The sequence below is a fragment of the Elephas maximus genome, chromosome 1 (genome assembly GCF_024166365.1).
Source record: "Elephas maximus indicus isolate mEleMax1 chromosome 1, mEleMax1 primary haplotype, whole genome shotgun sequence".
In the NCBI taxonomy this organism is placed as follows: Eukaryota; Metazoa; Chordata; class Mammalia; order Proboscidea; family Elephantidae; genus Elephas; species Elephas maximus.
In genome coordinates this window covers 208,753,174-208,765,886 of record NC_064819.1, presented here as the reverse complement: position 1 = coordinate 208,765,886, position 12,713 = coordinate 208,753,174, and the positions used below count along the sequence as shown (strand labels likewise).

General features: G+C 38.0%; 1 protein-coding gene across 6 annotated transcripts in view; it reads left to right on the top strand.

Annotated features, from left to right (window-relative positions):
- Positions 1–12,713, top strand: part of REPS1 (RALBP1 associated Eps domain containing 1) — an 82,902-nt gene that overhangs the window by 19,426 nt on the left and 50,763 nt on the right. For all 6 annotated transcript variants that reach the window (XM_049902277.1, XM_049902295.1, XM_049902286.1 and 3 more), the window contains exon 2: positions 11,480–11,603. In XM_049902277.1, coding sequence (XP_049758234.1) covers positions 11,480–11,603 — 124 coding nt within the window. The remainder of the gene's footprint in view (positions 1–11,479; positions 11,604–12,713) is intronic.

Here is a 12,713-nt window from a genome sequence, read left to right as displayed (position 1 = left end):
ATGTCACCTTATGCACCTTGTTAGTTAAATGGGATCATCTCTCTTTAATGGACTGTTAGAAAGGCAATTATAGGTCAGGGCTTGCTTGAGACAGTCCCAGTTTATGGGTATTGTCCTGGCATGGTTATAAATAAATAGTGGGTGTCCTCTTTCACTCTTAGACCATCTCAGTTTGGCTATAAATTTTATGGTCATCCTAAGTATAGGATACTGACGAGATTAATTTTGTTGGACAACTCTCATACACCAGTAATATTTTCCAAAGGCAGACACTACTGTTCTTACCTTTAGTCTGTACTTCAGTTTCTTTGTTCCTCCCTCCCTTTCTTTTTCCTTCCTTTTAGGTTTTTTTTTTTGGTTAATGTAAATAATATAAAAATTATTTTTAATTGAGAATTTGGGACTTGAACTACCAATAAAATTTATAGTCAGTCATACCATTTTTCACATCAGTCTTTAATTTTTGAGGCTATCAGAAGTTTTATTTGTTTAGGTAACTAATGACTGTGATACTGATTATAAGCAGTAAATATTTATTGGTCCATATGCATTATGCTTATCATAGTAGACTGTCAACAGGAACAGACATTGCCTAAAACAAGCAGAATTATAGCTAATGATTAGGAGTCAGGTATTACTAAGAGGAATCTTAGCGATACATACACTATGTAAAAGTTCAAGTCAAGAACTCCATGAACTTTTAGAAGCTACCTCAGTAATCTTTTATGTTGATTATTTGGCTCAACAAACTCTTTATGGTCCCTTTCCGTAGCAGGCAGAGTAAAATCTGCTTTCTAAGACTGAGGCAGCTTCTAGGTTCTATAGCAGTAATCTATGTTGTTATCGTGTATTCTTCTGATAATCTTCTATGATAATATTCATGGGGAAAAAAGAATATAATATTTTTGAACTTTTTCTATTGAAAAGTAGAAGACATTTGTACTTCTTCTTTGTTTTGAGAAATATATTTTTTACAAATACCTATATAGGAACGGAGTTAATACCTACCCAGTACTTATCTAATATTTCTACCGTTTCAGTGCCTGATAGGCACTGAATAAAAATCTAATATTGCTATCTAGCTGTAGTAGTTCTTATGTGGCAAATTTTATACATTATTTTTAGTTTGTCAATATGACTATGACTGATTCTCTAAGGTTTACCTTAGGTACATATTGTTCAGGGAAGGCTTGCAGAACTTAACACCTTCATTGAGGTAGGGAGGTGATTGAAATGTAAAATGAAGTTATGGATGAGGGTATGTTTGGGTGAAAAGGACCAGGTGAATACAATTACATAAGCTTTAAGATAAAATCATAGCAAGCGAAAGGAAAGAAGCAATATGGCCTTGACTGCAGACTTGAAATCAAAGATCATTTGAGTTGTGTAAGCAAAGCAATAAGCAGTTAAGTGTCTTGGATAAGAAAGTAATCTCGCGAAAGTAAGATGAGACATTTGTGTTCTCTAGTACAACTGGTAAGTACCTTGAAAGGGTTGGTGAGATTGCATTTCCCTTTAGAACTGGGTTTAGCGGGGAATTGGCCATGGAGTTGGTTACTAAGTGATAGCAAAAATCATTTAGGAATGCAAACATGACTCATGAGTGCAGTAATGGATATGCATTAGACTGTGCTAAGTATTTCAATTAAATTGTTTTTGTAACAAAGGGAAATAAATATTAGAGGTTAGTATTGTAAACAAACTAAACATTCTATATTGACAACAATCTTTGAAAGGAAATCAAGTCATCTTGGAATGACTGGGCTTACAATGTATGGCCCTATCTTCTTTGCCATTGACTTGTTGGCTGCTCTTGATGTTTGTTTTTACCTTTTCCCCTTGCAACAGTGTACTGCCAGGTGAAGATGATATACAAGAGTACATCGATCATGTGTAGTCCACACCACCTTGGGAAAAGCAAATAATATTTATTATTAGAAAATGTTTAATTCTTAAAGAAACGACAAAAATGATCTTTCCATCTAATGAAGATTTAATTGAAATGAAGACTGTCTAACAGAATGGTATACTAGATGGGCGTGGGCACCATGGGGGAGTAATTCCCTTCCATAGACATGAAGTGCCTACCATGTGCACAGTACAGTGCATATCTTACAGAGGAGTTCAGTGTGATTAAACCAATCTGCCTTGAGAGAAGTACAACCAGAGTGCTCCTTAGAAGCAAGGATGGTGAGACTACGTCTTATATACTTTGGACATGTTATCAGGAGGGATCAGTCCGTAGAGAAGGACATCGTGTGGACGTAGAGGACATAGAAGTGCATAGATGGTCAGCGAAAATAAGAAGACCCTCAACAAGATAGACCATACAGTGGCTGCAACAGTGGTCTCAAGCGTAACCACAATTGAGAGGATGGCGCGGGACCAGGCAGAGTTTTGTTCTGTTGTACATAGGGTCGCTATGAGTCGGAACCAACTCGACAGCACCTAACAGCAGCAACGACAAACCGTAGTCAGGTCCCTGGGTGGAACAAGCAGTTTGTGCTCACCTTCTAAAAGCTGGCAATTTGAACCCATCCAGCGGCACCTCAGAAGAAAGCCATTGTGATCTGCTTTCATAAAGATTGTTGCTAGTTGCCTTCAAGCCTATTCTCACTCATGGCGACCCCATGTGTTACAGAGTAGAACTGTTCCAGAGGGCTTTCTTGGCCATAATCTTGTGCTCAACTGTTAACCTAAAGATTGCTGGCTTGAACCCACTCAGCGGTGCCGCAGAAGATAGGCCCGGTGATCTGCTTCTGTTAAGATTAAAAAAACAAAAACACTAAGAAAACCCTATGGAGCAGTTCTACTGTGTAACACATGGGGTCACCATGAGTCAGAATTGACAGAACCGCATTGGGTTTGTTTTTTTGTTGTTGTTTTTTAAACCATAGTCTGTGGTCCCAAGGAGCTTAATGGGGATGGGGGGTGGGGCAGCAGAGGGAGTGTGTGGTGTGGTTAAGATAGTTACAGAAATAATTCAAGTAATTTAAATGGCCAGAGTTGGTGTAATAGTATGAAAAAAGGAAAGATCATTTGCTTATGGAATAGGAAGGATAGAAAATGGTACAGGAAGGAGGAGACTGCTAAGGTGGGTCATGAAGGAAGGATGTAATTGTAATAGGCAAAGACAGATTAGAGACTGAGCTGGTTAGAGGGAAGAGCAAAAGTATAGAGGTAGGAGAGCCCAGTCTAGATTGTCCAAAGAAGGCTGGGAAAGAAGGTTGGGGCTATATTATAGAGATCTTTGAATGCCAGACTTAGACATTTATTCTTTAAATTATAATAAACATTGCTTGAAGCTATACTTCAGTAGTCTGTGTAGGAGGAGTAGAGAGAGACTGCAGCAAAACTGATCCATAATGTTCCATTCATTCACGCATGCAGCCAACAAACCTTTACGGCCCCTGTGCTTCAGGAGTTGTTCTAGGGTCTGGGTATACGAGGTGTTCCCTGTTCTCTGAAAGTCTCATTCTTTTTTCTTTTTTGGAGATAATGATAATAAATAAACAGGGTACTCAAGGAAGGCCCTCTGAGGTCATGCCGTTTGAACTGAGACCTAAATGACAAAAGTCAGCCAAGTAAAGATCTGAGGGGAAATCATACTGAGGATACAGACAGCAAGTGCAAAGGGCCTGAAGCAGTAGCAGTCTTGACTTATTGAAGAAAAAGAGGAGGTGTTTTAGAATTCTTGCATTATTTATACTGTGGGAATGTGTATTTAAGGACTGTAGCAGGAACACTAACCCGTACCCATTGCCATCAAGTCGATTGAGACTTATAGCGACCCCATGGGACAGGGTGGAACTGCCCCATAGGGTTCTCAAAGGGCAGCTGGTGGATTTGAACTGCCAACCTTTTGGTTAGCACCTGTGGCTCTTAACCAGTGCACCACCAGGGCTCCAACAGGAAGCATAATACATTTTTTTTTTTTTAATTATTTCCCTTGGTTACTCTTCATTTGTCTCAGTATCTTCAATCACTTTGGCAGATAACAAGATTTTTTTTATATATATAATATTTGTGTTTTTAGTGGAAGGTTTACACAGCAAGTTAGGTTCCCATTTAACAATTTCTGTACATACTGGGGAAACCACGGTGGCATAGTGGTTGAGAGCTATGGCTGCTAACCAAAAGGTTGGCAGTTCGAATCCACCAGGCACTCCTTAGAAACCCTATGGGGGTGGTTTTACTCTGCCCTATAGGGTCACTATGGGTCAGAATTGACTCAATGGCAATGGGTATACCTATTGGAGCCCTCGTGGCACTGTAGTTAAGCTTTTGGCTGCTAACCAAAAAGTCAGCAGTTCAGATCCACCAGCCACTCCTTGAAAATCTTATGGAACAAATCTCCTCTGTCCTATAGATAGGGTCACTATGAATTGGAATCAACTTTATGGCGATGGGTTTGGGTTGTTTTTTCTAATACATACCGTTCAGTGACATTGGTTACATTTTTCACAATATGTCAGCATTCTTATTTCCCTTCTGGTTCTTCTGTTTCCATTAATCTAGCTTCCCTGCCCCAATCCCTTACCTTCTCATCTTTGCTTTAGGGTAAATGTTGACTGTTTGGTCTCTTAGAAATGGTATTTTAAAGGAGCATAGTACTCGTGGGTAATAATGTTTGTTTTATGAGCCAATCTGTTATTTGGCTGAAGGGTGACCTCTAGGAGTGGTTTCATTACAGGGTTTAAATGATTCCCCTAGTCTTTACAGTAAATCTGGCCTTTTTAGGAATTTGAGTTTTCTCTGTTTTTCTCCCATTCTATCCAGGACCATCTACTGTGTCCCTGGTCAGAACATTCAGTAGTGTTGTCCGGGCACCATCAAGTTCTGGTCTCAGGATAGGCCGTGGTTCATGTAGGCTTTTAGTCCTGTAGGTTAGTTTCTTCTTTGAGTCTTTGGTTTCCTTCTTTCTCTTTGATCCAGATAAATAGAGACCAATAGTTGTATCTTAGATGGCACAAGATCGTATATAAAGCCATCATGTAGTGATTCACTGATGACCTGAAAATACTTCTCTGCACATACAGAATCTTAGCTGAAACTCTTTACAACCATTATATAAGTTGTTGTTAGCTTCCATGGAGTTGGTCCCCTACTCCTGGTGACCCCATGCACAGTGGAATGAGGTCCTGCACCATCCCCATGATAGGTTATAGACCATTGTGATCCATAGGGTTTTCACTAGCTGTTTTTCAGAGGTAAATCGCACGACCTTTCTTTCTAGTCCATCTTAGTCTGGATGCACTGCTGAAACCTATTCATTGTAACAACACACAAGCCTCTACTGACATATAGGTGGGGGCTGCACATGCAATGCGTTGGCCAGAAATCGACCCAGGTCTCCTTCATGGAAGGTGAGAATTCTACTGTTGAGCTACTACTGCCCCCATTATATAGGCAGGACAGGTTAATCTAGAATAATGCCTGTAAACTCAAAAAAAAAAAAAAAAAAACCCATTGCCATCAAGTCGATTTTGGTTCATAGCGACCATCTAAGACAGGGCAGAACTGCCTCATAGGGTTTCCAAGGCTGCAATCTTTACAGAAGCAGACTGCCACATCTTTCTCCCGTGGAGCGGCTGGTATGCTCAAACTGCCAACCTTTCGCTTAGCAGCTGAGTACTTAACCACTGCACTACCAGGGCTCAGTGATGCCTGTATATATGGTTTTTTCCCCCCAGCAAACTTGGTATCACGTTTTCACACCCTTTCCTCACCTACTTCCTAGAGAACGTAAAAGGTCAGCATTATGGCAGTTTTTGCTGCTGGCAGTGCTTTCTCTCTTTTTCTAATTTAACTGTAGAACACCTTCTGGGACAGAAAGTGCAGATATGTGGTCCAAGTGTTCTGTTTGATTTGCATATTTTTTTTTAATGATTTTGAGCATATTAACATTTAAAAATGGGAGCATATCTCCAAAAATTTCACATTTCCAGCACTAGAAAAATCTGAAGATGGCATCATTTGGCAGGCGCTCTTATATAGCAGCAGACAGCTTGAGCTGAAGAGCAGCTGCCCCGTTTGCACCTGCACACCTTAGTTCACTACGTTCTCCACCTGACCAGTTTCACGAATTCATGCTACCTGCTTGCTCCTGTAAACACTGTTTTTAGTGGCTGCTCCACGGGAAGAGGGTAGATAGCAAAGGCATCAAAGCGAGAGTTCCTCCCATCAGCATAGTCTGTTTCCGCTCTGTAGGAGAGGTACTCTGTAATAGCATTTCTCAAAGTGTGGTCTGCAGACCCTTGGTCTGTGAAGTCAGAACTATTGTAATAAAAAAAAAACAAACCCACTGCCATTGAGTCAATTCCAACTTGTAACGACCCTATAGGATAGAGGAAAACTGCCTCTTAAGGTTTCCAAGAAGTGCCTGGTGGATTCGAACTGCTGACCTTTTGGTTAGCAGCTGTAGCTCTTAACCACTACACCACTAGGGTTTCCAATAATAATAGTAAGACATTGTTTGCCTTTTCCATGTGTTGACATCTGCACTGATGGTGCAAAAACAATGGTGGATAAAACTTCCGGTTCCTTAGTACGAATCAAGGCAGTGTCACCAACCTGTACTAGTATTGTTTTCTTTACTGCCATGCATTGAAGAAGGCAGTTTCACTTAAGAATGTCCCTTGTGGAGCAGTAAAAATTATTATTATTTTAAAATCTTGACCCTCTAGCATGTGTCTTTTTAATATTCTGTGTGATGAAATGGAAAATATGCATAAAGCATTTCCGCTGCATACTGAAATATGATTATCTTGAGGAAAAGCACATAAGTTATTGAGTTGTAAGCTGAACTAGCCATTTTTTTCATTGAACACCATTTTTACTTGAAAGAACGGCTGAGTTGGTCATTGGGCAGACATGTTGCAAATGGAGGAAGTATGGCTGTTACTTTAAGGAAAATAACTGATGATATTCGTTGCAAATAATAAAATTCAACCTTTGTCGTGAAAATTAGAATTTTGGAAAACTTTTCTGCTACCATGTGCTTGATAATGACTTTTTCTGTTAAGATCAGTGGTGATATTGACAAATGTGATTGTGATTTGTAGAAATATTTTGTAAATGAAATGTATCAACAATTGGAAGATCTGCATAACTCAGTCAACCAATAGTTTACAGATAACTGGTACAATATGCAGTGGTCCAGGGCACACCAGTGGATTTTTAATGAGGTTATACGAAACATTTATTTATGTGGTTTCGGATTCCATATTGCAACTAACCGTTAAGCAACTACCACTTGAGTTTTGGTTGGTGCTGTGTCAAAGAACAATATCACAGTTATTTGAAAAGGCTTTGTAAATGGTCTTTCCTTTCCAGCACACATCTGTGTAAATTTGGAGTTTCCTTTTATGCTTTAAAGAAAACAATGTATCAAAATAAACTGAATGCAGAACACATGAGAATCTTCTCTTAAGCCAGTCAGAAAGAAATTTTCACATATGTAAAACAATGCACTCTTACTCGAATTTTTTTTTTTTGAAAATAGATATTTTCATACAAGTATTTATGTTACATGTAATAAAAATAGGGTTATCATTGTTTTTTAAATGAATTCATAAAATGTGTATTTTTAATTTCTCAGTTTAAATTCTATGGTACCTATCAGTCAATATTTTGGGGTACTTATTTATTTATTTTTTTTTAAGAATGTAAAGAAATCCTGAGACCAAAAACATTGATAATCATACTCTAGAGTCTATAAATCAGTTTCCAGAGTGTGTTACAAAGAGCATTTGATCTATGGGCCACTAGTTCTGAAGCATTTTAATAGGTATTAAACAAAAAAGGGTTCATTTCTAGACTGAAAGATTTTTTAGTGCCTTTTATGGGCGAAAGATGCATTGTGAAGTCTTCAAGGGGGCTTTAATAGACCTCAGTTTATTTGACTATAGAGCCTGTAACTTGTCCAGTGTTCTTTGGAATACATATTGGAACTACTGCTGCATAAGCATGCCCACAGTGAGAATTCTGTTTAGCTGTGCCCTGGAGGCAGGCAGCCAAGAACAAGGCTTTGGATTCAGACTTTGAATCCTGGCCCTGCCATTTATTAGCCTCAGTTTCCTGTCCTATGAACTAGGGATAATGGTCGCCAACATCAGAGAATTGTTCTGAGCATTAATTGGGATAACAAGTGAACAGCCTTCCTAATAATAGGTACTCAGTATACTTGTTCCCTACTTTCTTTTAATCTCTCCACAAATGTGCATCTCTATTACAAGAATTCCCATGTTACTCAAAGTAGTGAGTCACAGAGAGGTTTAGGGACTAGTCTAACAAGTTAGTAGAACAATAGAAGTTACACTGCCTTTTAGCCAGTGTTGTGCATGTAGGTAGACCAAACTACCCAGGCTTTTAAGGCATCAGAAATATAGTGGGCATATCCACTGGCCTAGTCCCACTAAAACTGAAGAATGAAAGTATTGGAGTCCGTCACCCTCTCATTTGTAACCTGATTATGAGTGAAAAGGGCAGATCCTACACTTCCTATTATATCAGACTAATTCATAAAAATTTCATTTTGAGGAGAATATTGACAGCTTGTATTTCTCAGTGTTACATACTGTTTGAGCGTATTCCTCAATCCGTTTTTTAAGTTCTTCTTGTCTGTGATTCAGGTCATGATTCAAACTCATATAGGCAATTGGCATCTACTTTAATTTGGTCTTTTCTCACCTAAAATAAAGAATAACTTTCATTCACCTTTATTGTTAGCATTCCCCAAATCTTCACTTTCTGAGAACAGGATTAGCGAGCCTTCCTTATGCATTTAACTCCTCTTTCATTGTCACTGTGTATTAGACACTGTGGAAGAGTTTTTTAAGGGTGCTTGCTCTGAGGAAGCCTGGGAAAAGGACAATGTACAGGATGTCATGGAGGAAAAAGAAAGGCATAAGTTTGAGTTATACCTCTGCCCTTTTTTTTTTTTTTTTTTTGGCTCCTCTGGCCATAGGCAAGTTACTTGACCAGTCTGATTCTCCTTCTTCCTCTATAGAATAATAATAATAATATCAATTTGATTCCATTATTTTTAAGGATTAGATGGGAACACCTTGAGTACTTAGTACAGTCCTTAGTATCATGTGCGCTCAATGAATGTTAATTCTCCTCCCACTACCACCTTATTTGTATATTCAGAAGTAAAAAATGATGCTCCTGTAGTTTGCTCGTTGGAGAGTTCTTCAAGTCATTTGTAAAGAACTATTTATTCCTATTTTGTACAGTTTTAAAAGCTTGGTTGTATTTCTAAGCCCATGGCATATAAGGCAGAAGAGCAACAACCAGAAAGGCTGCTGATAGAGTAGGAGATGATAGCTTGGCAGGAAGGAAAAAGTCACGAATTATTGAAAAGAACAAAATAAAGCAAAAACTCTGTTAATAGTGTTATTCATTTGGTGAAAGAAAAATATCCCACTTTTAAAGACTTTGGATACATAATTGCAGTATAGTACAGTATACAGCTTTGTTTCTAAAATTGCATTGTCAAAAATATATATGATATATATGATATATATATGAACTTCTGTTTATTATATCTTTTAAGACCATATACTTTAGGTTTTCATTAAAATAATATCTGGCTAGGAAAACTGAATCTCCATGTGCAAGAATGAAGTTGGACCTATACCTCACACCATATATAAAAATTAAATCGATCAGACCTAAATGTAAGAACTAAAACTATAAAAATCCTAGAAGAAAACATAGAGGTAAAGCTTCAGTACCTTGTTTTTGACAGTGGGTTCTGAGAGATGACACCAGAAGCACAAGCAACATAAGAAAAAAAAAATAGATAAATTGCACTTCATCAGAATTTAAAACTTTGTGCACAGAGGACTTTATCAACAAAGTGAAGAGACAGCCTACAGATTGGGGGAAAATTTTGGGGAACCATATATCAGATAAAGGTTTGGTATTCAGAATAAATGAAGAATTCCTAAAACTCAGCAACAAAAAGACAACCCAATCAAAAAATAAGCAAAGGGTTTGAATTTCACCAAAGAAGATATACAGATGGCCAACAAGCCTACGAAAAGGTGCTCAACATCACTAGTCATTGACCTGTTGCCGTTGAGTTGATTCTAACTCATAGCAACCCTAAGGGTCAGAGTAGCACGGCCCCATAGAGTTTCTAAGGAGCGGCTGGTGAATTCAAACTGCCCGCCTTTTGGTTAGCAGCCGTGCTCTTAACTACTGCACCACCGGAGCTCCTTCGTTAGTCATTAGGGAAATGCAAATCAAAACCACAGTAAGATACCACTTTACCCCTACTAGGATGGCTGTGATTTAAAGAAAAGAAAAACAACACGTTGATGAGAACTGGTGGAAAAATTGGAACTTGCATACGTTGCTGGTGGGAATGTAAAATAGTGCACCTGCTATGGAAAAGAGTTTAGTGGTGGTTCCTCGAAAAGTTGAACAGAGAATTAACACATGATCCAGCAACTCACTCCTATGTATATACTCAAAAGAACTGAAAGTAGGAACAGATACTTACTTGTATACCAGTGTTCATTGCAGCACTCTTCACAGTAACCAAAAAGTGGAAACGACCAAAATGTCCATCAACAGATGAGTGCATAAACAAAATCTGGTTTATACATATAGCAGATTATTACTCAGTCACAAAGAGAAATGAAGCCCTGGTACATGCCACAACGTGAATGAACCTTGAAAACATTATGCTGGGTGAAATAAGTCAGTTATGAAAAGACGAATATTGTATGATCCCACTTTATGAAATATCTAGAATAATCAAATGTGTGGAAACCAAAGTTCATTAGTGGTTACCAGGGGCAGGAAGGAAGGGAGCAGGGAAGACATTGCCCAGGGAGCACTGAGTTTCTGTTAGGGCTGATGGAAGAATTTGGTAAATTTGTTGCACAACATGATGAACATAATTAACATCACTGAATTGTACACATAAAACTGTTGAAATGGCCAATGTTTTCTTACACATGTATTTTACCACAAGTAAAGGAAAGAAAAACAATGATTCTAATGGAGTGAAATTGCTTATCACATCGATTTTGGTAACTAGGGAAATGATAACCTTATTGTAAGGCCAGTGCCTTTTAATGTTTAAACATAAACTTGAAAATCAAGGAAGTTGTTTGTCACTTGAGAGTAATATACCCCAAAACCTACTGCCGTTAAGTCGATTCTGACTCACAGCGACCAGATAGGACAGAACAGAACTGCCTCGTAGTGTTTCCTAGGCTGTTACCTTTGCTGAAGCAGACTGCCATGTCTTTCTCCGGTGGGGTGGTTGGTGGGTTCAGGCTGCCAACCTTTTGGTTAGCAGATTACTACTTAAGCACTGCACCCTAGGGCTCCTTGAGAGTAATATATCACGTATCACAGATGTGTTTTTAAGAAGTTACAAAGAGAAGTTTGATAGCTGCTTATTTGAATGAAGAACTTTTGTCATAAACACTCCCGTTACCATTCTGTTCTTTCATAGATCATGGAGCTTTGTGGTGCAACAAGACTGGGTTATTTTGGAAGAAGTCAGTTCTATATTGCTTTGAAACTTGTAGCTGTTGCCCAGTCTGGTTTCCCGCTAAGAGTGGAAAGTATAAATACAGGTAAATAAGGAGTGTATGTATCAATAACTGAAATGAAGATAGACTTCTAATCACAAATGAAGTAAAGTTAGTAGAACACTTGAGTCTTTCTGATATTATAGTGATGTTTGTGACCTTGAATGAAGTGTCATGACTTTATTCCCACTGCCATATACTTCTCATTTGTATTAGAAAAATAATCTAAAATCCTTTACAACATGTAATACACATTTCTTACATATTTGATAGTAATATAAGTACTGCTCAAAAGGTGATTTTTCAGAATTAATTTACTAAAAATTAAAACCTGTGACTTCTTTATTTTCATCTTTTCTAATAACTAAGTAAATGACATATTTTGTCTTGTTTGGGAATGCTGAGAAGGCTCCATTTGGACTTAGAAAGTATCAGTTGACCAAAACTTTCTGGTTGATAGAGACGAATATTAAAGTGTTAACAGACAAAACCTGGCTACAGATATCTGACCTCCTCACAAGGGTCATCTAGGAACATTCATTTTTCAGTTATTTGGAGGCTTGTTGATATGGAAAAGGATGGAAACTGTTTTTTTGTTTGTTTAAGACAGGCACTTAAATGCAGAGGGCTTTGTGGTTTTCATAGGGAAAAGGAAAAAAAAAGAAAAATTCAGGTTTTATATAATGTTAGAATTTTTAAAAATAGCCTTAAGTGCCTGCTCAGTTTATTGGGTGGAAGTTTTCATTGTGGACCTCTAGTTTGCCATGCATCATTCTTCTAGGGTTGAGAGTTTACATTCATTTGGGGTAACTTTGAATTCTTTTACATAAAAGTTGAATGAAATTAATATTTTCCCTCCTTAAAAAAAAAAAAAAAACAACCCACTGCCGCCAAGTCCTTAGTGTGGAGATTTTAAAGAGAAACAAGGGTGTAATCATATAGTGGAGGGAAGTATACCTTCCCCTGAAAATGACTCTGCAGCTGTGTATTTTCTAGTCTAAAAGGATAAGTTGTGATTGACCTGCAGAGAAGTTCTGTTTTTATCTTCCTCCATTATTCCTGATTGGATGTAGAATATCTGGCTGTAGGAGCGTCATAAGCAGATTGAGGAGGAGAGATGTAATACGTTGTGTAGTGTCTTTGATAGGTGAACAG